At 43.0% G+C, this 26,576-nt stretch overlaps 1 protein-coding gene across 4 annotated transcripts in view; it reads left to right on the top strand.

Moving 5' to 3' along the window:
• PLA2G4A (phospholipase A2 group IVA) overlaps positions 1–25,713 on the top strand; it is a 69,080-nt gene extending 43,367 nt beyond the window's left edge. For all 4 annotated transcript variants that reach the window (XM_005487027.4, XM_074546300.1, XM_074546301.1 and 1 more), the window contains 11 exons: positions 3,102–3,238; positions 6,457–6,679; positions 7,933–8,047; positions 10,438–10,575; positions 10,919–11,011; positions 12,381–12,452; positions 14,131–14,382; positions 19,849–20,033; positions 22,920–23,115; positions 23,322–23,479; positions 24,286–25,713. In XM_005487027.4, coding sequence (XP_005487084.2) covers positions 3,102–3,238; positions 6,457–6,679; positions 7,933–8,047; positions 10,438–10,575; positions 10,919–11,011; positions 12,381–12,452; positions 14,131–14,382; positions 19,849–20,033; positions 22,920–23,115; positions 23,322–23,479; positions 24,286–24,420 — 1,704 coding nt within the window. In that variant the 3' untranslated portion in view covers positions 24,421–25,713. The remainder of the gene's footprint in view (positions 1–3,101; positions 3,239–6,456; positions 6,680–7,932; positions 8,048–10,437; positions 10,576–10,918; positions 11,012–12,380; positions 12,453–14,130; positions 14,383–19,848; positions 20,034–22,919; positions 23,116–23,321; positions 23,480–24,285) is intronic.
• Positions 25,714–26,576: the final 863 nt, after the last annotated feature.

The raw sequence follows: 26,576 nt of genomic DNA on the forward strand, positions 1-26,576 counted from the left end.
CTCAGTGCCTCAGGTCTCAGTTCCATTCAGGTGGTATCTGTGCATGAATTACTACAAAGGACAGCTAAGATTTCTTATTCTTTGTCATCATCTTCCCTTGGTATCCCTCACTGACTCCAGTAGTGAAATTATATCAGTTAAATTGCATCTTCCCAGACAGTAACTGTAGGTATCCTCCCATTTTTCATATGCCAAATGTGTATTTCTAAACTTACAGAGTTTTTATCTCTTTCTAGCAATGAAAAAACCCTTTTTGTTCAAATTAAACTGTAGTCTTACTTTTATTGCTACAGATGGAAGGTAGCAGGAGGATTTATGTGATGTCTGAAGTCTTAACATGAAGTTGGGAGACATTGAGTAGTTTTAGCTGTCTGTGGGTCTTGTTTTATCTTGGATAAGTCACATACTCAAAATTCACCCAAGTTGTTTTATCTGTGAGTGACTTGTGCTTTGCAGGGATGCTGAGAGACTTTAATACCTCTGACTTCATTACACATGTCTGCATGGGGAAGTGAGTAGTTCCAAATTTCCTAACTTAATCCTGAGGCACGTTCTGGAAACACAGAGGTAGAGATTTCTCGTACTTCTCTTATTGCTCAATTTATTTTTTAAATTTTTGTTGCTTCAAGCAATTTTCTAAAAATACCATAATCTTCCAGAGAAATCATATAGTTCTCTATGACTGGATTTGCAGAACAATTTTTTAATAATCTTTGTGTGCCCTATGGCATTCTTTGCCCACCACAGGTATTCAGATTTTGTGCACTGTGTTTGCAGGGCATTTGGATAAAGACATCTGCACTACTCATTCCCAAAACAAGATTTAGTATGGTTTAGCTTTTTCTTGCCTGATTACTGGAAGATAGGATTAAGAACCTTTTGGTTTGAGTGAACTCATGTGCTGGTGGCTCTATACAAAGGGTTTGGGGCTCAGTAGAGGAGTGTGCAGCCCTTGGTATCCTCTTTTTCTTTGTTCTTCATCAGGACGTGGTTTATTGATTCTTGGCTTTGGGTGCTCTGGGTGCAGCTCATTCTCCCACTCCGTGCCTCTGCCCTATTTATCCCATAGAGCAACTTGCAGGGTGGGTGTCTTTCATTTCAGTTTTTACTGTTTTGTGCCCTTAAACATGTCAGAAACTGAATTGGAGTTAAAAGCTGATGTAACAAACCTGACAGGAGAGGACAGCCAGGGGTGGTCGGGCTCTGCTCCCAGGGAACAGGGACAGGATGAGAGGGAATGGCCTCGAGCTGTGCCAGGAGAGGATCAGGTTGGGTATTAGGGGAAATTTCTTCAAGGAAAGGGCTGTAAAGCATTGGAAGGGGCTTCCCAGGGCAGTGGTGGAATCATCATCCCTGGAAGTGTTAAAGTGTGTGGATGTGGCGCTTGGGGACAAGGTTTAGTGGTGAACACGGTGGTGGTGCTAGGCTGATGGTGGGACTTGATGATCTTGGAGGTCTTTTCCAACCTCTGAAGGATTTTGATTCCATAATTCACCTTCCCCTTGCTGTACCCACCCTTCCCAGTGCAGGAGCCTGGGATGTCCAGAGTGCCTGTGGATCAGGAAGCATTTGCAGTCAGGATGTTGGTGACTCTCCTGGGCATTCCCAGCCCATCACCATGGTGGATTCCTCTGCCTCCTGAGGGACTCTCCCATTTTCTCAATGCCAGTGCACTGATGGGTGCAGCAGTGGAGCTCTGGGAGTGTTCTCACATGCCTTCTCCAGGCTTGCACCTGCAGGTGACATCTCCATCCTGTTGGGATGTGTCTGCTCAGGCTGAGTGGGCAGTGCTCCTGAGGAGCTTTCAAAGCCTCCCCAGGTGATTAAAGGAGGGATTGCTGACATGGCTCTTCCTTCAAAGCAGCTGCTCCGTTATTGGGGTGTTGGCTTAACAAAACATATCCCAAATCCTTCCCTGGGCTGTGTCATTTTTGGGATAGATCCCTATCTCTGGAGCTGCACCATGAATACCTGTGGTTTCTATTACTAAAGCTGAGCACTTATGAAGGAGGGAACAGAATAGTCTCACTGCATCAAGAATAAGCAGTTTTGGGGAGTGGAAGCCTCAAGAAACATGTTGAGTGCCTTGGTCATTGTTCATGGGCATTTCCTTGGGACAGTCAGTCCTCAGGGGAGTTTCATTGCTTGGAGCATGGAGTCTGCAGAAAGAACAGGACTCTGTCATCACATGGATCCTTTTCCTGTCACTGATCCTGTCCATTGGCACCTGGAATTGCCTTTCAGGGAGATTTTTGACAGATTAGCAGTTTGATCAGATAGGGGCTTTCTGCACAGCTGTGTAATTCTTTTTGTGCCCAGTAACAATCAAGAGGTGGTTCCTTTGTCACCCCTGAACAGTGGAAAATCCTCCTGGATTTTTGAAACTGGGCCAAAATTTCTGGGCTGTTACTTAGGCCAAAACACATGATGGTGGGAGCAAATGAATTTTTATTTTATTTTGTCCACTTTTTAGATACCTGGGGAAGCTGTGCAGTTGAGGGGAACAGCCTGGATGTCAGGGCTGGGCAGTAAGAAGAAGAAAAGTGTAAAATGAACCCCTGTGGACACAATTTTAACCTGGTGCCATAATAAACATGGTTCTGCTCACTCCTCTCTTGATGGCTGAGGAGTTGTCCAGATCCCCATGAATTCCCATTATCTCTCTGATAGTTTTTGCAAAGTGGTGGTAAAATTGAGACTGTCTTCATGCTTTGTAGTAATAGTGGATGTTTTTGTTATAAAACTTGCTTATAAACTCCCAGTCAAAATATTATTTGTCTCTGTTCTGTTTCTCATTAGTAAATGTTACTGCCTTTGGCTCTGTCACAATGATACAAATTGGATTAAAGCTGGTGTTTAGATTCCTTTAAAATTCCCAGTGGTTTTGTAAGTGAAAAGTTCATTTAATAACTAAATTTAATATCTCCTCTATTTCACATCATGGATAAGAAGGACGGATTTATTTTATGCTACAAGTGGTGACCTGTAACATTAAATAAATAAATTCTGATTCTTGTTGGGATGTCCAGGGGCTGGGCGGGGCGCTCCCAGGGCGTGTCCCTTGTCCCTGATGTGGTGCTGGTGTTGTCTCCTCCCTGCAGGTGCCGGTGATCGCCGTGCTGGGCTCGGGAGGGGGGTTCCGGGCCATGGTGGGCTTTGCTGGAGTCATGAAAGCACTTTATGAGTCAGGAGTCCTGGACTGTGCCACCTACATTGCTGGGCTCTCCGGATCCACCTGGTAAGGCCTTCCTCTTGCTTATCCTCAGCTTTGCTGCTGCGGGTTCTGAGGGAACTGTCACCAGAGCTGGCTTATTTCTATGGTTATAATTCACAGCACGTTTTACACATCCAGGTCTGCAGGGGGAGGTGTTTTGGATGCCCCAAATGGCAAGGTCAATTCCAGGTGCTTTCCCAGGAGCTTTGAGAGCAGGAATGAATGGAAAGAGGTGCCACACATATGCACCCATATTTCTGTATCAGCACCTAATGTGTGTTGTTTCATTTTCCTTATGAAAAATGAAAAACCAAAAAAAATCCCTTGTGATTTGAAGCTGATGACTCAATCAACACAAAATCTCTTGTATGCTTCAGGAGGGCTTTTAGAGCTCATCAAAATCACTGAAAGATCTTCTGCTTCATTTTACAGCCAGTGTAAAATCCTGGTGGATTGACTGGGGATGGCTGGGGCCACCCTGCAGGGCATCCCTCTGTGGATTAACCCCTGTCTCAGTCCCACTGGCACTGTTTAATTTAGACAGTGCATCAGGTTTTAAAATAGTTCATTTAACCTTGAGGAGCAGGCACAGGCATCAAAAAGGGAGATCTTATTGTTATCTTCAGTTCCTGATGAGTAGATGTGAAGAACACAAATTATTTTTGGAGATCCTTAGGGAAAGGACAAGGAGTAATTGGATGAACTCTTAGGGGAATTGCTGCAGTGAGAGTGGCTAAGCAGAGGAATGTGTTGAGCCATCCTCAGTGTGACTCAGTGAGAAAGCTGAACTTGACTGAGCACCAGGAGGCTGGAGCAGAGACCTGAGGGTCCTTTCAGACTCAGGGATGGGATTATACAATTGTCTCAATTCTTTGAGAGAAAAAGACTTGTTGTAGTATGAACAAGCAGGGAATCTGCCTGGGATGAACTTTATCACCTGGTTTTGCTCTAAGGAAGCACATGAATTTTAATTCCACACTCTAACCCCAGAGCTGACTCTTGAAGGAGATGATTATCAGTTCTATTCCATGTATGGGTTTTTTTGTCAATTATTTTTCATTGTGTGAAGATTGCTTCCCCCTCTCCCAGACTAGAGGGAAGCTTTCAGAATGCCAGGAGGTTTTGAAATGCCAGAAGTGTCTGTGAACTAGCGTAAATTTCTCCTTTAGATTGGACTATAAAAGGTGGGAACCTGTGTTTTCTGTCTCTGGTGGTGGGGAAAGATTTATCACTGTCCATTGAGACAGATGGATGGACCTGTGTCACAGCTGTGAGAAGCAGAAGGTGGATGAAGAGCACTGGAATGTGGTGTTAAAACATTACCTGTGTTTCTAGGGGAGGGTTTGCAGTCCCTGCTCAGGACAGACGTCACTTTGCTGGCTGTGAGGTCCTTTTTGGGGAAAACCCAGGGGTGAATGCGTAGGTGATCTAATGTAAACCTATAAAATCTGAGTTAAAATAGTGAGATTATCATTTATATTAGATTATCTGAACTGCTCCAGTCAGAAACAGATTGGAGACAGTTGTGTTTGCACAAATTTGTCTTTGCTCTCTGATGTCATCCTTCAGTCTTTCCTTGCTTGATGAATAAATAAATTGACACTTTGACACTCCCTTCCTTTTCTTTCTTTTCCATGCAGTCTGTCTTTTGGGAATAATTCTCTTTTCTTTTTTTTCCTGAAGGGTGGAGAATTCCTTTCCTGGTGGGACAGGCAGGTTTTTACTTGTCCCCTCAGCTGCATGCCTAACCTTGGAGCAATGCTTTCCTGCCATCTTGCTTCAACCTTGTGCTGAGTCCTCCAGCTTCATCCCCCTTTCCCTGCACCCAGGAGCTCACATGGAGCCCTGGCAGCCCACGTGGGACAGGGCTGGCTGTGCTGTCACACAGATGGCTGGGCATGACCTCAGGGCCAGGCTGACCCTGTGTGTGTCTCAGAGCTGTGCCAGGAGTGTAAGGCATGTGTACCTGGGCCAGGTCACTGGGTAAATAATAGTAAATGAGCCTCTCACAGATTAGAAGGGCCTGTCTTGGTGTGACCTAATGCAACCAAGTGGAAGCCAGGGCTGCCTGCACGTGTGTCTGAGCTTTGTTTGCAGTAAAGTTAAGCTTGTTTCTTAGTGACAAACTCATGATTGACCTCATCCTCACAGCCAGCCAGCTCTCTATGCAGCTTGTAGTTACTGTGCTTCAGGTGCTTATGGCAGCAACATATCCTGGGAAGTGGGGCCATATCCAGGCCAGAACCCCCTGCCCTGGGCTGAGCCCCAGCCTGGGCAGCAGGGGAGGGATGGGGATCATGCCCCTGTGCCCCTGAGCATGGTGAGACCCCACCTGCAGAGCTGCCCCAGCACAGGGAGGAGCTGGGGCTGCTGGAGAGAGCCCAGGGAGGCACCAGGATGGGCAGAGGGATGGAGCAGCTCTGCTGGGAGGGAAGGATGGGAGAGCTGGGATTGTTCACCTGGAGCACCTTTGGGGTGACCCCACTGGGGCCTTGCAGTGCCTGAAGGAGCTGACAGGAAACATGGAAAGAGACAGTTTCCAAAGGATGGAGTGACAGGACACAGGGAATGGTTTCCCACTGCCAGAGAGTAGGTTTAGATGGGATATTGGGAAGGAATTGTTCCCTGGGCAGGACCTGGCAAAGGGTACCCAGAGAAGCTGTGGCTGCCCCTGGATCCCTGGCAGTGTCCAAGGTCAGGCTGGACAGGGCTTGGAGCAACCTGGGACAGTGGAAGGTGTCCCTGTCCATGGCATGGGGTGGGAGTGGATGGGCTTTGAGGTCCCTTTCAATCCAAACCATTCTGGTATTCTGTGATACACTGAGATATTTTAGGAATTTTTCAGTAGTGATAATGAACTAGAGGGCAGAGAGGTAACTCTTATAGGGAGAGAGCTGCATGTGTCCTTCTAGCACCTCCAGTCTGCCACACAGCTATGCTGAGGAGCTCCTTTCAGCTTAGCATATTCTGTCTGCTATCCCTTAAAGAGAAAAATGAGGACTCTTTAATCATTTGCTTCATACACATTATGGAAAATGCATGTTGAGTGTTTGATCCTGTGCTTATATTTAGAACATATTGCTCAGCTTTCTGTGCTTTGAGAAAAGGGAGACTAAAATTTCCTGTATAAATGGAGAGTTAATGAACCTGATTTAATCAGTACCTGTATCAGCTCATGTATGAGCTTCGTGTAGCTTCCAGGCAGCAGGTTTGATGCTCACAGAGCCTCTTTGCCCTTGCAGGTATATGTCAACTCTGTATTCCCACCCTGACTTCCCAGCCAAGGGCCCAAAGGAGATCAATGAGGAGCTGATGCACTCAGTGAGCCACAACCCCCTGCTGCTGCTCACCCCGCAGAAGGTCAAGCGCTACATCGAGGCCCTGTGGAACAAGAAGAGCTCAGGGCAGCCTGTCACCTTCACTGACATCTTTGGCATGCTCATAGGGGAAACACTAATCCATGATGTGAGTGCTCATCTAAGCTGTCAAACTCTCATAAAATTCCCATTGTTACTAATTTTTTTTATTACCTTAGTTGCATTTAATAAAGGGTGTACATTTTGCTATAGGAAGCAACATTTGCTTAAAAAAGTACTGTTTGATGCTGTTAAAGCTGAAAAACTCTTATATCATTCCCATTGTTACTATTTCTTTGAAATTACCTTAGGGACATCTAATAAAGGGTACACATTTTGCTATAAGTGTGATGGTGTTTGCAGGGGTCCCAGGATGAGGGAGCAGACGAGGATCTGACTCCATGTTTCAGAAGGCTGATTTATTATTTTATTATATATATTATATTAAAACTATACAAAAAGAATAGAAGAAAGGATGTCATCAGAAGGCTAGCTAAGAATAGAAAAAGAATGATAAAGGCTTGTGACTGACCGAGACAGTCTGAGACAGTTGGACTGTGATTGGCCATTAATTAGAAACAACCACATGAGACCAATCACAGATGCACCTGTTGCATTCCACAGCAGCAGATAATCATTGTTTACATTTTGTTCCTGAGGCCTCTCAGCTTCTCAGGAGAAAAAATCCTAAGGAAAGGATCTTTCATAAAACATGTCTGTGACAATAAGAAACAGCATTTGCTTAAAAAAGTACTAATTTCAACGTGAAAGATGCCTTTGGTTTTGTTTGAAAATAAGACAACAGGAGAGCTTCACACTGTTGTATTCTATAATTGGCTGAAAATTCCTAATTGGCTGAATCAAGCACAGAAACTTCCAATTCAAATGAGTCAGGTAAGCAACAGCTGGAATTGATCTTGTGGAAAGATTGAAATGTGTCAGTAGATTTGCTAATGTGTTTTATACACTTCTATCCCTACACTGATAATGGGTTTTAAACAATTTAAAACACTGAGAAAGAGGCAACACAGCATTTACTGGCAGATGTATAGAATTCTGATGCTGAAGGGGTGTTAATAATTGTGTGAGGTTGGTTAGAATTCCCTGTGTACCAAGGGATGGAAAAAATGCACAGATGTTTAATTAAAATCAGAACCTGACGCATCAGTGAGAAACTTTTCTTATCAAATTTCATTGACAGGAGGAGACTCCCAGATCTTTATATAAAATAAAAAAAATGTGATATTTACGTATATATATATATATATATATATATATATATATATATGAAGCTATGTATGTATATATATGAGCAGGCCTTTCCAGGGTGTGTTTGGGACCAATGTCTTTCTTTCCCTGCAGAGGATGGACACCACTCTGAGCAATATGAAAGAGAAGGTCAACAATGCCCAGTGTGCTCTGCCACTCTTCACCTGTCTGCACGTCAAACCAGATGTCTCAGAGCTGATGTTTGCAGGTGTGTTCCCAGTCTGTGTTGAGTCACTTGTGGCAAGGAGGGAGGTGTGTGGCTGGTTAAAAAACCCTTTTTAATGTGTCTGAGACAAATTGCATCTGACTTCTGGGAATCTGACAGGGTGATAAGAAGTTACTCAGGGATAGATGATGACATATTCAGGTAGGAGTGCCAAGCCAAAGAGAAACCTGGTGACTTCAGCAAGGGAAAAGATGTTTAAATTAGGATATCAAACAGGAAAAGGAAAATATATCCCGTCACGTTCTCTTTCAGAGAAGGGTGACATCAGCAGTTGGACTTTATGATCTTAGAGGTCTTAACCAACTGTAATGATTCTGTGATTAAAATTGGACAAACAAATTAGGTATAATGCCTCTTTTTCACTTCTTGACCAGTGTGAAGTGCTGTTGGTAACACAAAAAAACCCTTTCACTTGTATTTATTCCATAGGTTTTAATCCCCTCTGGTAACTTCAGTTGAGAGTGGGTCCAGTTGTGGAAGATGTACAATAAGATAAGGATGTGTGCATCTGTATACAGTTATATACAGGAAAGGGAAGTGCCAGGTGGTTTGCCTCATTGTATTTCCTAAAATATCATTGTCATTTGCCTAAAATACAATGTCATTATATTTCCTAAAATAGTTATTTGGATAAGTGGCTGTCAGAGTTTGGGTTGGAAATGAAAATGAGGAATTGTAAATTAGGCTGAATATTTCATGGGAAAATGTGTCTTTAACTTTGCTACTTAGGAAACTGATATGTTTTTGTTTGAAAGTAGGAGTATTTTGGGTTTTAGATGAACTTCTGTTTTTCAATATATTGTAACTAGACTACTGTTTTAAAATTATCTTTTGTTAATAATGTCTTTCTATAAGCAAGATCAGAAGCTTTACTTTGCTCTATAGAAAGATATTCCCTGTGCAAGTGGGTCTTGGGGTTTGCCTTTTGAGGCTGATATTTCTCATTACAGAGGGTGCTGGATCTTGATTGCTTCTTATTTTAAGTTCTGTTCCTCCTTTTAGTTTTTCCTGATGTGAGAGCTCTTGTAAATCTTGAACAGAAATATTTACACTTCCTAATTTACATTGATTCTAAGGCAGAAATTTTGTTTCCCTGAACAGGCTTTGTGATTTGAGAAATCTCCTTCAGTGCAAATGCAAGCTGGAGATGGACTAACACAAATTAATTCTAATTCTCAGTTCAACTTTGCTGTCACCCTGGTTCTACATACATATCTGCCAATTCATATTTATACAGCTAAAAGGAAATATGAAATTCCTGGACTGGGGCTTCAATGGAATTACCTTCTGTTCCAGTGAATGTGAAGATTTGTGGGTGACTTATTTGGAAAATAGGATGTTGTATTTGACTTAGCTCAGATAAGCATTACCCTTACCTGAAATGAAACTCCCAGCAGTCATGATTAAATCTTTCCTTTTCGGGACAAGTGTTCACCTTCTGCTCCACATGTCAGCAGGAATATCCTGAGGGTGGATGACATGTGGGGATATTTCCGAGCTGTCTCTTTCACCTCTCTATTTCAGAATTACTTCTGGTTTATTTCCAGTCAAATCAACCCCTGCTAAAAATAGGGAAGGTGAAATAGATGAATGGGTGAAATGATAAAAAGGGAAGATATGTTTTGTTTGTTATTTGCCCCCTTTTTGAACTGAATTCTCTGATGGAAGCAATTCCACTGGTATAAAAAAAAAGTGTTCCAAGTCAGCTAAGATCCATTTTCAAAGGCCTTCATTAATAGAATCCACATCACTTTTGATATTTTCTGCTAAGATGAGAAAATGCATTTGAACATCTTATTCCATATTTTTCTTGAGCTCTCTGTTGAATTAAATGGACTTTTAAGGAGATCTTTGGCAATGTTTGAATTGATAAGTTTATCAGCTGCCTCTCAGTCTTGCTTTTGGTATTGGCTTTCACACAAAACTTTAGGTTTGGGTAGAATCCAAATGCCTCTGCTAGAATATTTCACAACCCTTGGGATATTCAGTAATTGGTTTTGTGCCACCTCTGTCACTGCTCTCCATTTTTGGTGGAATTGCAGTGAAGGAAAAGCAGCTTGGAGCTGAGACCCACATGTGGCAGGGAACTATGCTGAAGCAGGGGATGAAAATCAGATGTTACTGAGTGTTCCTTCATTTGCAATCTCTCCTTTTATACCTCAGGTTTCCAACTTCATTCTTTTCACCAAAGTTTATTGTGATAAGAGAGAATGAGGATTCTTTCCCTGCTGAGACATCACTGACCTTGATTTGATATTCCTAATGGTTATTGGCTGCCCATGTCACTAAAATTTCTTTGCTTGCTTCATTTCTCCATCATTTTCCTCCATCCCGAGATTTCTGACTGAGCAGTTTTGTTTCTGATTTTGCAGACTGGGTGGAGTTCAGTCCATATGAAATTGGAATGGCCAAGTATGGCACTTTCATGTCTCCTGATCTGTTTGGAAGCAAGTTTTTTATGGGGACAGTGGTGAAGAAATATGCTGAAAATCCCTTGCATTTCCTGATGGGTGAGTATGTGACAGAAAGAGACTTAAAATGAAAAGCAATTTCAGTAGTTCATGGACTTTTAAATGAAGTCACACAAAGTGTGGAGACAGGAAGTGGAGCTCTCAGTTTGTTGGAAGACATAATTTGAAAGATTTCATAGATATGGATTGGCATTGTTGATTTATTTCTAATTTCTGTGGGGTTTTGTTGTGATTTGAACATCTGAGCTTACGATTTGGCCTGCTCCAGACTCAGAGGTGTGTTCAGAGAGCAACCAACTGCTTCAATAGTGCTTATTAAAATATGTGGAGTTTATTTTCCTTCTGCCCATCACCATTCAGTGTTTATTTTTTTCTCTTTCAGGTGTCTGGGGCAGTGCATTTTCAATATTATTTAACAGAGTCCTTGGTGTCTCCAATTCTCAGAATAAAGGGCCCACCATGGAAGAAGAATTAGGTACTATTAGTAAATAATTCCACTATGCAGAGCAATTACTAGCAAGATTCTCCCTCTGTGGAAGGATGGCACTGCCTGTAGTCATTTAAGAATGTGGAATTAATTACCTTTAATTGCTGGCACTGCTGGATGCTGCTGAGGCAGGGAAAGAGCATTGGGAATGTTGTTTCCTTTCTTTCATTTTTGTTTCTGGTCACTCAGAGCTGCTGAAAGTCACATGAATCTATCCAGCTCTTTTCTGGTAGTTAATAGAATCTTCTCTTCATGTTGTTATGTGATTTTTGAGAGCAGAAGCTGACAAGTATTTAATAGTTACTCGTGTAGTCTTTTGACACTGGGCTATTGAAGGGTTTAGCAAAATGCACCTGAATTTTCTCACCTCTGGGTTGTTAAATTTCTCCATTCTAACCACAGCCTGTTGGTTATCTGGTCCTTTGCTTGCAAATTGAGTGGTTTTGGTTTCACTCCTGGTAGAGAAATGACAAGGTGACTGTAAAGAAAGAATTGTGGCTTGGTTTGGATGGAATTCATTGAGTTTTGTCTGAGAATGTAGTTAATGATAAAAGGCTTTTCATACTTTTGCTTCCTGTTTAAAAAACAGCATTACAGGGGAAGATCTGACCAATAAATAAATTGTCCTAGACAGCCAGAGCTTTCTGAAGAGCAAGAAGAGCAAATGTAGATTGAGATAGTTTTTAAATAATAACCTCTGTCTGCCTCCTAATGGATGGAATTCAGCTACTTGCTAATCTCTTCTTTGTGGATGAGAATGAGACCAGGTAAATCCAGGTTCCAATTTCTGATACAGCTCCTGAGGGTTAACACCTCCTCATGGAGGATCCCTGTCAACAACTGTGATCATGGAAAAGTTTGGTTTTGAAAGATAGTGAGACACAGAATGTTATTTATCATCTGTGACTCATTTCACATATCATTTAAAAAATACTCTTTGAAGTGAGATCAGGTGTGAAAATATTTATGTGACTTGAACCACAGTCTGGAGCAGAGCTGGAGATGTCCCAGTGCCACCTGGGCACCACAGTAACATTTTCCTAGTTCAGTTGGAGCTACTGAGAGGACAGAAGCGAAACATCTACATTTTAATGAAGGTGAATAAAGTGTGTCAGGTATGCAGACGGGAGTGGGAGGTACTGCTTTAGGGTTGCATCTTCTTTTCCAGGCTAAAAATTGCAGGCTGAATCCAATACCTGCTGCTCACATTCTAATGTCCACAGCAGACCCAGTCTTCTTCAGATGTATTTTCTGTTACAAAGACTGAGAATTTTATGACTCAGATTGTTTTGAAATTCTTAACTGTTCTGCCAGTTAAACCCCAGCAGTTTAAAGGAATTTATATTTCTTTCAACAGAAAATATTAGGCTAAAGCACCTTGTGAGCAATGACAGCTCAGACAGTGAAGATGAGTCACAGCATCCAAAAGGTAAGGATATGCTCAGATTTCATTTCATTGTTTCCTTTTTCCATCAGCTTTTGTGTGGCTCAGAAAATAGAGAACAGGAGACCCCAGGAGGTACTGGGCTTCTCTTCATGTCTCCTGATTCTCTCAGCTGTCTGGAATTCCACATACATCCCAAAATATGGGGTTTGCTGGGCCAGAGTTCCTCAGAAGTCTGTTTCCAGCAGACTGCTGAGCTCAGAGGCACCTTGGAATTGCTGCCAGCCCCCTAAACCAACACTGTTCATTGTTTTCAAGGGTTTAGTGATCAAATATTTACCTGGGAATGGTTTAATGTGCGTTTCCATCATTCACAAGTGTCTTCTAGCACCTTTACAAATGACATCTGATACAGGAAATTCCTCATGCATGGCACAGTGTTTGTAACAGTGCCCAAATCCAGGTGCCCAGAAGAGGCACAGCCACAAAAGGAATGTTGGGCAGTGGGAAGAAAAGATTCTGTTGACAATTACCTCTAAGAACCTAAAGCACCTGGAGATTTCTGGTGCCTTAGTCAGCTTTCAGTATTTGATTATATTTTTGGGGTGATTTTCACCTGCAAAAATGGAGTTTTATTTCTAGCAAGTGGAGCAAAGTTGAGAATGCAGCTGTTTGTGATTTCAGGATCTACAGAAGAAAGAGGCAGGGAAGACAGGGGAGACAGGGAATTGTGTCATTAGCTCAGCTCAGTGATTGCTTCTTCAGCTCCCGCTATGTGTAAAACCATAGGTGGTACCAGGTTTTGTGTTTATTTGTGGGTTTCCTGTTTAAACACTACAGCCAGAACCAAACACATTTCTCTCCTAGTTTGTAGCCATAGTGAACGACCAACAAATCTGGGATTGTAAACACTTGGAAATCCTTCTCACTTCCATAGAATGTTATTGGACAGATGTTGGACTTCTCTGATGCTTGTTTTATCTCTACTTATGTAAAACTCGGCTCCTTTAAACCCTGGCTTAAAGAGGCTTTAAAAGTTTAAAAGCTCAATTTAATGTATCAAGCTTGAGCCTGAATTATTTTCTTATCCAAAACACCCTCAAAAACTCAAGTATTGGAAGGTAAATGAATGGAGGGTGGTGCCTGTCCAGCTCATTTTTACTGTGAGAGCTTCAACTGTAGACATTTAAGTCTGGATCTTTCATTGTATTCTTTAGTTAATTAAAGCCAGATATTAATTGTAGTCTACAGTTTACTATAATGATAATTTCAGGTATTTTAGAATTCCCATGCTACAGCATTATCCTTTATGCTGATTAACTCTGCTTTCCTGAGCAAAGCTGGATTTCTAACAGGCAGGAGAGATGGAGAAGGCTGTCAATGCACATCCAGATGAATTTATGTCTACATCAAGTATGGATCTTATCAGCTCAGGTCTATCCCTGAGCTTACAGAGAAAGCCATGCTCTGGTCATCTAATGTTCCCTTCCCAGTTATTTTCCTGATGGACACATCCACACTGTTGGAGTGTAGATGAAAGGTTTCACTGGGCTGTGAAGTTGAAAGGATGAATTCTCTGCGCTTCTCTGAAATCATTGTTTCAAAGCTCCATCATCCAGCCCCCAGCTCATTGAAAGAACTTTTGTATTTTCGTAGCTCCTTTGTTTTATAGCCACTGCAATGGTGGGGTTACACTGCTGGGTGTTTCCATTTTTGTGTGCAGGCACGGAGGGCGCCGAGGCCAAGCAGGAGAGCCAGGGGAGGCTGCAGGAGAGCAGCCAGGAGAGCTGGGTGCAGCGCATGCTGATGGCCCTGGTGGGGGACAGCGCCCTGTTCAACACGCGCGAGGGCCGCGCCGGCAAGGTGCACAACTTCATGCTGGGGCTCAACCTCAACAGCTGCTACCCCCTGTCCCCTCTGGCAGAGCTGCTCACCCAGGAGTCCCTGGAGGAGGAGGAGCCGGCAGCAGTGGCAGGTCAGTTCCCAGAACACTAACTATGGTTATTCATGAAGGCAGAGGCGGCGCGTTCCCAGTGTGGTAATGTCACACCAGGAGGGCCACAACAGCTCCGTGGGCATTGTCCAGCAATGGAGCTTGTGAGGGGACTGGGAAGCTCAAAGGGCACCATATGGTGACTTCTATCTGCTCCCTGCCCTGTCCCTCGGCACAGCGTGTGGGACAGGGCAGGGAGGGACAGTGGCTCTTGGTTTGGCAGAAAAGAATCAAACTGCTTTTGTGCATGGTGCCCTTTGTTGCATCTGCTTTCTCACTGTCTTGGCCTTCTCCAAAGGGTATCCAGGTTGTTCCTTGGCTCTTGTTGATGCTAAGCCTGCTGGTGGAAATGAAACCTTTCCTTGTTCTTCGGCAGGGCTTCCCTGTTGCAAAACCTTTGTAGCTCATCTGCTTTGTGTTTTGAAAAACCCCTGGAGGTAACACACTTCTTCACTTGTAGGATCACAAAGTCAGTGAATTTTGGAAGGGACCCACCAGGATCATGGAATTTGACCCCTGTCCCTGCCCAGACACCCCAACAATCCCACCCTGTGCATCCCTGGGAGCATTGTCCAAACCTTCCTGGAGCTCTGGCAGCCTTGGGGCTGTGCCCATTCCCTGGGGAGCCTGGGCAGTGCCCAGCACCCTCTGGGGAAGAGCCTTTCCCTGAGCTTCAGCCTGACCCTGCCCTGGCACTGATAGATTCTTACTTTGCTGCCATCGTGTTCTTCCCAGTGTGACCCTGACAAACTCTCCCATTCCAGGGTCCCTGATGTGCAGGTGCATCCATGTTTCATATTGGCTTAAACAAGAATGCTGATAGAGAATAAGAATTTCAGAAAAGTAGGAATTTGCAAAAGAAGTTCATAGTTTTCCCTCACTCCGTGAGGGATGTAGTGTGTGGAACAGTAGCTGTGAAGAATTATTGTGCTTGGTTAGGATTTTGGAGCCTTTGCTTTAGTGTTCACTGCAATCTGCTCAGTGAAAGGCAAATTTCTCAGTGTTCTTCTGGCACTGGAAGTGTCCAAGCCCAGGCTGGAGAGGGCTTGGAGCAACCTGGGATAGTGGAAGGTGTCCCTGCCCATGGTAGGGGGTTTCCCTGAGTGATCTTCAAGGTCCTTTCCAACCCATGTTTCTGTGATCCATCAAGCAAATAACCACTACACCTCTCTGAAGGGGGTGTCCCTCCAGGCTGTTCCTCCCAGCACAGCCCAACCAACTGTCCCTGGTGACAGCACCATTCTCCTCAGCCCTCATTTCCTATGCAGAGGAAGGAGATTGTCCCAACTGCTCGTTAAGCAACAGTAAATACCTGATGTCATTTAAAAGCTTAAGCAGCAGCCGTGCTCTAATGTGTATTTGTTAATGTAACAAATCCCTTGCAGGGCTTGAAGAGTAATTTCCATCTGGACTCCAGTTTCTAAATATTTCTGTCATCTCAGTAGTGTTTACAACTGGGTAGTCTTAATATTTATAGTACTTGGAAAAGAGGCAGGAAAGTGGGTAGGAAATTTATGGTTGGAAAAAATGACAGTTGATGAGAATTTTGCATAATTAAGACACGTGGATAGTCTTCAGAATCAACTGTCAGCTTCCTGGGATTTGATTTAGATGGAAATGGTTTGACAGAACTCTGCACCTCTGACACAATTACTTTGGAGTGCCTGAAACTTCTGTGGGTTAAAATGGGAAAAGTTTGACATGACTGCAGTTTTTTGCTGTTAGCCAAAGCCCACATTCATAAACCTGCAGTTACAACTCAGATCTGACAGCTGTGAGTGGTTGCAATATTGTAGTCAGAAATAGTTAAAAACCCCTTGAAATGTCAGTAGTTAATATAAAATGTAATTGTTCAGTAGTGTGATGAGCATATCCACATTGTAATGCTGTGAATTTTTCTAATATATGGAAGAGCTGAGGAGCCCAGAGGTGCAGAGGGAAAGGAGACTGTGGTGTAAAATTTAAATCCTTACATTACTGTGGCACTGGATGCATTTAAACTGTGCACATTTATTCCTAGCACTGGCAGTTTACCTGTCAGCTTGAGTGCAGAGGGAAGTCTGTATTGCTTTAAGACTTACTCTCCTTTATTGCCATACACTCCAAAGGAGAAATAAGTGAATCAAAAAGGATATCAATAATAGTTTCCATCTCCAGCTGTCCCAAACCCTCTGCAGAGGATGAACTGTGGCTGACCTTGGGCAGTCTTACAGTCATTACTGAATTTAGGGTGTGCAGTGCCTGCAGCAGAGATCCCAGCTGCTTGGTCTGGAAGTAAAACCTTTGGCTTTGTTTTTCCACAGATTCTATTTGTGGAAATCATGCTAAACATTTTCTTATTTCATCAGGAGTGATTTCATTGTGAACTCTGAGTTGTTCTGTTTCTTTTCTTGATGTTACAACACACCCGAACAATTTGAGAAAATGCCAAGTGCATAACAATGGGGAAAAATAACCCCTAATCCCTGCTTCCTTAATTCAGTATTTATGGAAACAGTTGTAGTGGATGGACGTCAGTAGCAAGTGCCCTTCTGATCTGCCCTCCTCCCACTGGAGCTGCCATCTGTGGCAAATTTGGTCTCTAGGATGTGCCCTCTTTATTCCTAACAAATATCTGTCTGTGAATCCCATTGCTGGGAAGCTGACAGGACTTAGCTGGCTAAACATGGAGCTGGGCTGCTAAACACAGACCCACAGAGTTGTTAAAGCTGGAAAAAGCCTTTAAGATCATCAAGTCCAACCATTAACCCAGCACTGCCACTAAACTCTGTCCCCAAGTGCCACATCCTCCCATTTTCTCTCACTTTGCTGTTTGAGGGACTGGAAGGTGCTGGTAATAGGAATGCATCTTTCCTAAAAGGCTGAAAATTCATGTCCCAGACTCTGGGATTCTATGAAGACTGTGATTACCAAAACTCATTTATGTCGGGTTTTCGGCTGTTTGAAGGGCCTGGAAAGGCCCGGAGTGGCCTTGGGACAGCCCGCGTATCGAAGGACGAGAAGAGGCTTCAGTTCTTCTTTCGGTTTTTATGTTTATTAATTGTTTATCTAAAAGATGTTCTTTCAGCCCGACAGAGATCTGCTCAGCAGTCTGCCATGAGCACACTGTGCTGCCCTCCGGACAGTCACCTATCTTTATACCCATTGTTACGTGTACAATATTTATCATTTTTCCCCAATACCATTTATTCTTATTACTCGGTGCACTTTCAGTAATAACCAATCCAAAAGTGCCACCATCACGAAAGAAGATGGAGGAGAAGAAGAAGAAGAAGAAGAAGGACAGGACACACCCCAATTCCTCCATTTTACTTCTCTAAACCCCCCTGTACATAAATCCTAAACCCTGTGTCTCACCCTCTAATTAACTTATCCCTTCACCATTCACCCCGGTGAAGCCCTCATCCTTGTCGTCTCCTGTGTAGGGTCAAAGTCCTGCCACCAGACACTTCTGGCAACATTCCAGGACTCCCAAGCCCCCCAAGGGTGGTCTCGGTGGCCCGGCACCTCAGGACTGAGATCCTGAGATCCGACACATTTATATGGCTGTTATAAATTTATTGACAGCATGAAGACATTTTCTCCTTTCAAATATAGTAAGATTATTTTGATAAATTTGATTTATCAAAAAGGGTCATGAGGGCTGTAAGCAATAGGATCCATCTTATTCTTTAGTGTTGGGAGGAAGTTTGTGTGGCAGTAATAAAACTCCCATCACAAACACTGTTATAGCTAATGCTGTTCTTGATTAAAGGATCTTTCAAATTCAATTTTTGTAACATAAGAAAAGATGAAACATGAACAAAAATATTTTTGCAATTTCTTAGAAGTTCTAGTGAGAACAAGGGTTAATTTGTGTTTGACTTGTTTAAACAAGAAGAGGAAAAACAAATTGGTCTACGTGTGATAAAGGGAACTGTAGTCAGTGTGGGTTTTTTCCTGTTTTTTAAGTTGTGATGAATTTGATAAATACTGATACATTTTCATTCATTTATGCTCATTCATGATTATGAAATATATCTAAAGTAAGTCCTAAAATAAATTTATAAACACACTTAGCCCTTTAGCAATAGGCAATGATTTGAAAGTGTTCTCTCCTTTAGAAATCAAGGCAAATAGTGGGGAATGGTGCCTTATTATTTAGGAAAGGATCCTCTTCTAAACAACAGCAGAAATAAAAAAGGAAATAATCTGTTTTAAGATTTTGTTTGGTCCTCACAACATACTGCTTCTGAAATAGAGTAAGAGTAAGAATTATTTTTTATAGATTTTCTTTGCTTCAAAAATACCCTTTTATTTCCCAGATTACTATCATTGTCAATAAGTAGGTACCAGGACATTCAATTATAGCAGAAATAATTATATTTTTACATTTTTCTATCCAGCATTCCTTACATTACACTGCCCTCTACAGATATGAGAAATAGATTTTTTGTTAAAAAGCAAAACCATGCACTGGAAATATTTGTAAGGTCCGGAACAAGAAAAGACTGTCAGGGGAAAAGTTTTTAAGTACAGCAGGGATAGTTTAGTAGTGTCCAGAGACCTGGACAACTGTGAAGACACTCAGGGAAAATGGATTGGGTTTTTCTGAGCTGTACCTGAGGCAATGTTGGGGTTAGAGGGAAACATCATCAGGTTGGGCTTAGAGAAAAGAGTGGTGGATACCACACTGGGACAGCACCAGCAGGAAACGGCTGACAGGGAATTCTGTCCAGTGCCTGAATTATGGATATGGGTCTCTTTGTTCCTGCTGGAGTGGTGAGAGTGAGGTCATCAGGTCTGGTGCAGGTTGGAAAACAAGACCTGATAGTCCCAATTTAATGAGCAGAAGCAGGCACAGACAAGTGTCACAGGAGGGCAGAGCCACATTGAGGATTTTTGGGTAAATTTGGGAGAGCTGCGAAGGATGTGGGGTTGGGAGGGAACCTGGGAGAATAGGTTTGGGCCAGGCAGCTGTTCCAGGGCTCTGCACTCTCCAAAGAAAGAAGTACTTCCTTGTGTTGAGGTGGAGCTTGTTGTGTTTCAGTTTATGGCCATTGCTCCTCATCCTGTCACTGGCACCACTGAACAGAGTCTGGGACCATCCTCTGACACCCCCATATGTCTCTTGACATCCCACACACCTTTTCCTTTGTGTATGGATTGTTTGGGATGATGGAGTGAAGGTGGGAGGGCTGGGATCAAACCTGGGTGTTTATCCCCTTTGCTTCACCCCCTCTGGGTCTACCTAATGAACTTCCTGAGGGCCCTTCCAGTTCTGGCTTTTCACCTCATTCTCCAGTTTTCAAGAGTTTTAGTTACACTTGAATTCATGGTGTGTTTACCTGGGATACACTGTGCAGTTCAAACTCCATGCTGTCCCCAGAATCTGGGGAGACCTCATCAGAACCTCAGTTATTAACTCAGATGTCCCTTCTTGGTTTGGATTTTCCATGTTCCATGCAGATCCTGACGAGTTTGAGAGGATCTATGAGCCCCTGGATGTGAAGAGCAAGAAGATCCACATTGTGGACAGTGGGCTGACCTTTAACCTGCCCTACCCGCTCATCCTAAGGCCCCAGAGAGGCGTGGATCTCATCATCTCCTTTGATTTCTCAGCCAGGCCAAGTGATTCCAGCCCTCCTTTCAAAGTAAGTGACACAGGCCCTTCCTTTCCTGCATTCAGGGGTTTGAGGTGACTCAGTTCTATTCCACATGGTCCCAGAAAGGCCTTGGTGCTGTTGTATCTGCAGCTTTGGAATATTTCTTTCCACGTCAAGGCAGAATATTGCCCTGTACCTCAGTTCCTGTTTACATGCCTTCTGTGAGGCAACTGGCACAAAGAGGGATCATGAACTTGCCTTGAAGCAGGAGCTTGGTTGTTTTTATGCAAGTTTTGCTTTGGCACTGATTGCAGAGTTTTATTTTCTGTCAGAATTAAACAATTAAGTCATTTTCCCTACCATACTCTCCCTCCACCCAGCTGCTCTCCTTTGTGTGCTGTGATGTAAATGGATGGTTTCGTGTCAGCATCTTGCAGAAATGTCTCATCTCAGGATTGCTAAATAAATAACCTTTTGGAATCAGGGCTAACTGTTCATTTACATCTCACCAGGATAATCCTGGTTTAAAATCCATCTTAAATTCATCCATGTTAAATTCATCCAGACCAGAGCAAAACGGCAACAAGAAAACAGAGAGTAAGTGCCATGGCTGTTTTCTGCAGCAGGTGTGGAAAGCACAGCTGTCAGTCTGTACCACCTGCACATCCACACAGCTCCAGCTGGTCCCAAAGCCTTTACATGGATCATTTTTGGTAGCTGCTACAGAACAAGCAGCTCTTCAGAGACTGCTGTGAGGTTCTTAGTTTGTGCTGTGGTTTAGTGGGTGTGGTGGGATTTGGTTGGTCTGTGTGATCTTGGAGATCTTTTCCAACTCTAATGATTCTACCATCCTCGGAAAAGAGGCATATTTTGTTTCAAACCCAAATGGATTTTTAAAATAATTTTTAAGGGAACTCACTTTTAAGAGAACTCAAACACTCCTGTTTGAAAAACAGCTGGCATTCCTTGTTGCTTTACAGACAAATTTTAGTTACAACAAACGGAGAATTCTTTTCCTTCAGCTGCTATGGAGTGACAAAACTCCCAAAACAACATTAGAAAGCAACAGCAGTAGGAAAATGAGCTTGAGATCAGTGCTGCCAACTGCAAAGCAAAATTAAAGGAGAATAAAAAGGAGAAATTCCTGTAATCTCCAGGTCTCTTGGGGCTACTGGGGAGAATAGAGCACTGAGAAGACTTCCTAGTGTTTGAGTTCCTTTGTTTTTCCTTAAATGACTGAACCCCAGAGTCTGTTTTTTCCTTTAATATTCTGTTTGCATAAGAATGTATCTCCTTTGTTTGTCAAGAATGTTTGCCCCAGCAGCTAAATTTGCTGACACAGCACTGCCCTTGCCTCTGAAACATCTTTTTCCTTCCTTTTTTAACATTCCACAGGTGGAGCCCATGCAAAAGGCTGTAAATGGTCACCCCTGCTATCCTTAGCATTCTGTCATTGTCAGCTGCAATCTTCTGGGTTGTTTTGGGGAACATGGAGAGATTAATGAGCACTCAAGTGGTATTCTGAAGGTTTTTCTCTAAACCATAATTTTCAAAATGCAAAAAATCCCTTAACATGATAAAAAATGGTGGGAAAACTAGATGGTGCCTCAGGTTTTCCAGAACCTCTCTTGAAGGGAATTGTTTCTGGATCACAAGTGGGTGTGTGCTGAGGCAGACACAGGTGTATTCCTGAGGCAGAGGACAAGAACAGGAACCAGTTCTGTCCCATTGGTGCATTGCAAAGAGCAAATGCCACTTCAAAAGTGGGCCTGTATCTATGGTAGCACTCTAATATTTTACTCAATGACTCGAGCCTTGGTTTACCATTTTACACCCACTATCTCTTAATCTCTTGCGTATCAAAACAGCCGTCCAAAAAAGGGTTCTATTTCATTGAAAACCAAGATTAAAGATGTTTAACCTTCCCTCTCCTCCCTCTCACACACCCTCATTACATGCTTTTGAGTCATTATTTACAAATTATCTTGTTTACTGGGTTGTCATGAGGAAAAAGAAGCCTGTTCTCCAGAGCTCTTCACACGGTGTGCTTTGAGAGGCCCCTGAGTGTGGGAGTTAATTCTGAGTGCAACAATGTGTGGCAATGTGTACAACAAGTGTTTAGGAGCTCTCAGTGGTTGCCACAGCACTGGTGCTGCTTTGCAAAGTAAAATTATGGATGTCTTTTCCCTCACTGTCAGCTCTGTAAATTCACCCCCAGGTTTCTGGGGCAGACCACGTTCCTTCCTGTGAGTCATGTGGCAGGTGGCTGAGCCAGGGCAGAGTGAGTGAGGTGCTCACTTGGTCCTGCTGAGATCCACTTGATTAATCCTGAAAACCACAGAGTGGTTTGGGCTGGAAGGGACATTAACCTCATCCCACCCCACACCTTCCACTAGCCCAGATTTGCTCCAAGCCCCATCCAGCTTGGCCTTGAATGCTCGCAGGAATCCAGGGGCAGCCACAGCTGCTCTGGGCACCCTGTGCCAGGGCCTCACCACCCTCACAGGGAACAATTCCTTCCCAATATCCCAGCTAAACCTACTCTCTGCCAGTGGGATGCCATTCCCTGTGTCCTGTCACTCCATCCCTTGGAAATTGTCTCTCTCCATGGTTCCTATCAGCTCCTTCAGGCACTGGAAGGCCACAGTGAGGTGTCCCCAAAGCTTCTCCTCTCCAGGCTGTACAGTCCCAGCTGTCCTTGTCTTTTCTTCCAGCAGAGCTGCTCCATCCCTCTGACCATCCTGGGGCCTCCTCTGTCCTTCCTGTGTTGGAGATCTAATAATTTATGGATTACATTAACCACCCCACACGATCCCTGTCTCTGCAAACCTCCTGACTTTGCAGTGGAAGCTTTTCTGCCACCTTAGTCTTTCTCCTCTTTCCAGGAAAAGAAAGAGTCAATGCTGCATAATTTAAACATTTTCCTCTTTCCAGGAGATCCTGCTGGCTGAAAAATGGGCCAAAATGAACAAGCTTCCTTTTCCCAAGATAGACCCCAATGTGTTTGACAGGGAAGGCATGAAGGAGTGCTATGTTTTCAAACCCAAGGACACCTCCTCAGAGAAGGACTGTCCAACCATCATCCACTTTGTGCTGGCCAACATCGACTTCAGGAAGTACAAAGCTCCAGGTGAGCTCACAATTCCTGATGCTGAATCCACCTGTTCCTCTGGAATCACTCGGTGGTTATGTACTAGGAATGTTTTACCTCTGAAACAACTCAGAGCAGCTTTGTCTGCAGTCCTTAGGGAATTAATTCAAAGGAGCCATTAAAAATAAGGTAATAAATCCTCAGCCCTAACATTTGGATGGAATTTTTGTATTTGTCCTGTGCAGGTGTTCCCAGAGAAACACAAGAAGAGAAGGATTTTGCAGATTTTGATATTTTTGATGATCCAGACACACCTTTCTCTACCTTCAACTTCCAGTATCCCAACGAGGCTTTCAAGAGGCTCCACGACCTCATGGAGTTCAACACCCTCAATAACATGGATGTGAGTATGGGGGGTTAAAGGGGCTGGATTGTTACAGGGGGAAGTGGGTGATATGAGGAAAGCCCTAAATCTGCCCTACTGAAGGTGCAGGGCATTGCCTCAGTGTTTGCCTGATTTTCTCATTTGGTTCATGCCTTGGTTTTGCCATTTTACCATCCCAGTCCATTCAGGATAACTGAGCAAAGGGCAGTGTTAAAGATGTAAACATGATGTGCAGGACTTTACACTCAGGGTTTTTTTTGTCTAATTGGACAAAAAGGACACTGGAAGTTTCCTCTGAAGGAAATTTCTTTCTCGGCTAACTCAGTAATAATTATTTGTAATTGATAGTTGTTGAGACATGACATCATGATCCCAACATCTGTGGACTGACAAGTGTAATGATCATCCCAGATAAAGATACAGGGATTTTAATCAATACAGTGAAGAAAACTTGTTACATCAGCTCAAAGGATTTAAAAGTGAAGTTTTAATCTTTCTCAACATAATAATTACTCTCTACATCCTTGAAATATGGATTTTCTCAATGTTTGGATTTACCTTTCTGAGTTTCACTGTGGCTTTTTAAAATACTGTGTGTTTTTGTGTGACTTCTTTGGTGTTAGTGGTATCCCTCATATTCTTACTAACCACATTAAAACCAGTATTTTATACACTCAAGAAATATTATTTGTGCTAAAACTCATCGATCCCTCTGCTCAGTGATGGAGGGGAGCTAAAAGTGGGAGCAGCAGCTGTTAATGGGAGAAAGGGCTGTTCCTGTCCATTTCAAAAGTGTTCAAATTGAGCTTTGCTGCTGGCTGCAGGTGATCAAGGAGGCGATGGTGGAGAGCATCGAGTACAGGAAGCAGAACCCCTCGCGCTGCTCCGTGTCCCTCAGCAGCGTGGAGGCCAGGAGGTTCTTCAACAAGAGCAACCTCAACAACAACAACCACACGTAGAGGCTGTGCCCGGCCCTGCCCTGCCCAGAAGCTGCTCCTGCCTTTGGAACTGCAGGCAGAAGGACTTGAGTGGAGCATCCCTGCACCTCACAGGGCTGTGCGACACTCCTGAGAACGTCTTCTTGTGAATGCATTTTGTACTGCTTTTTTGAGAGCTGAAAACATTTCAGTGGGCTGAGATCCTTGTTTTTAAAACTGTGGATCATTGGGTTCAGTGTCTTTGTGTTTTCTTATAGAATTGGAAACACTGGTTTCTTCTGGGGAGGTAACTGATTTTTAATTGGTGTAAACTGGGCGTAGCTTGAAGGGTAAGATGGAATTAAAAAAAAAATTGAAATCCACTTTACTGCTATATGAGAATGTCTGTACCACTCAACAAAAAACGAAACCTCTGATACTTTCTTTTTCTTATTTGATCCTCAAAATTACATTGCTTTAACTCCTGAGCTACTGGCAGCCATATGTTAAATTATTGTCAGTTTGTGTATTTCTGACCTGAATGTTTTTTCATAAATTGACAGTGATTTTGCATTTGAGCATGATTAAAATAACACATTTCTGCAAAGGGACAGTGGCAATGTTTACTGGGGATTGGTAGAACGTGCCCAGGTAAGAAAGTGAAGCCTTAAGAGCTATTTTAAAAATATATTCTTAGTACTTTGATTAATGAAAGACTGCGTAGACAGAGATTATTTTAGTACCATCTCAACCAGTATTGCTGTAACTGTAAATGCACAGAAAATGCAGCTGCACCTCTGAAATCTTGAATTGCTAAAGTCAGAAAATCCCTGGGAAGGGGAATAATTACAATGCATTTCTTTAACAGCCACTATACCAAAGAATTGTGGAATGGTTGGGGGTGGAAGGGACCTTAAAGTAGATCTCATTCCACTCTCTGCCATGGGCAGGGACATCTCCCACTAGTCTAGGTTGGTCCAAGTCTACATGCAAAGTTCTGTGGTTAAATAACATTTCCTGTATTGATCAATAGGTTTTATTTCTGTTTGAGTTAGTGCATGTTTAAAATCAACAGAGAAAATAAAAGTAATTTATCTTATTGCTGCATAATTTAAACATTTGCCATAAATTCTGGAATACAGAAAGGAACTGGTACCATTATATTATTGTAATATTTTCTTTAAAATGTCATCTTTCCTTTTGGTAATGTAATATTTGTGTTTTTTATTTTATAATATGTACCTACTCTGTTTCATGGAAGAGTTTTATCATGCTTTATACAGTTTATATTATCACAGTGTTACCAGATGATAAAAAATAAAACTATATTTGTCACCTGCTGTTTTCAGACAGTTTTATTTTGATAATTTGTGGGCTATTTTCAGTTTTTTGTGAAGATATGTGGAGCAGCTCGATGGTGAGGGGCAGCTCACAAGACTGACAGTGCACGGGATAAGTCTTTGCTACCTTTAATCTTGGATTCCTTATAAAGCAGGGAAGTTCCTTAAACATTATTAAAAATAATGTAGAAGGAGAATAATAATGCAGGAAAACCCCTCTTCTGACATACAATGTGACACCAACCACACAGAGTTTCCCCATACCTAGAAATGTAATCCTTTGTTTCTCATTTTCCCTCCCTTTAATCCAGGTTCTTCTGCTTTGTGTGTACAGTACTTTTTCCCAACCCAGCCTGTGATCCCTAGGAGGCATAAAAAGGTGGATTTAGAAAATGAATTATTTCAGGCTTCAAACATTACTGTAGGGGCAGCACATGGGAGATCCTTCATGCCTGAAGGACATGGAAGTGCCACCCTGCACTGGTGAAGGGGGTGAAGCCTTGGGGGTGAGCTGAATTCCTGGAAAACAGCTCTGGTATGATCTGGAAACCAGCTCTGGTGGGCTCTGGAGAATGGCTGTTATGGGCTCTGGAGTCCATCTCTGGAAAACAGCTCAGGAAACCAGTTTTGGTATGGTCTGGAAACCAGCTCTGGTATTTTCTGGAGACCATCTCTGGTGGGCTCCAGAAAACAGTTCTGGAAAACTCTGGTGGGCTCTGGAGACCTGCTCTGGTGGGCTCTGGGACACCCAGCACTGAGGGTGGCCTTGAGCTTTTCTTCCTTGGGCCCTTGGGGCAGGCTGCAGTGCCAGGATGGGCACTGGAAATCTCTGCCTGCCTTTTCCTTTACCAGCAGAAG

Source organism: Zonotrichia albicollis, chromosome 8 (genome assembly GCF_047830755.1).
Source record: "Zonotrichia albicollis isolate bZonAlb1 chromosome 8, bZonAlb1.hap1, whole genome shotgun sequence".
NCBI lineage: Eukaryota > Metazoa > Chordata > Aves > Passeriformes > Passerellidae > Zonotrichia > Zonotrichia albicollis.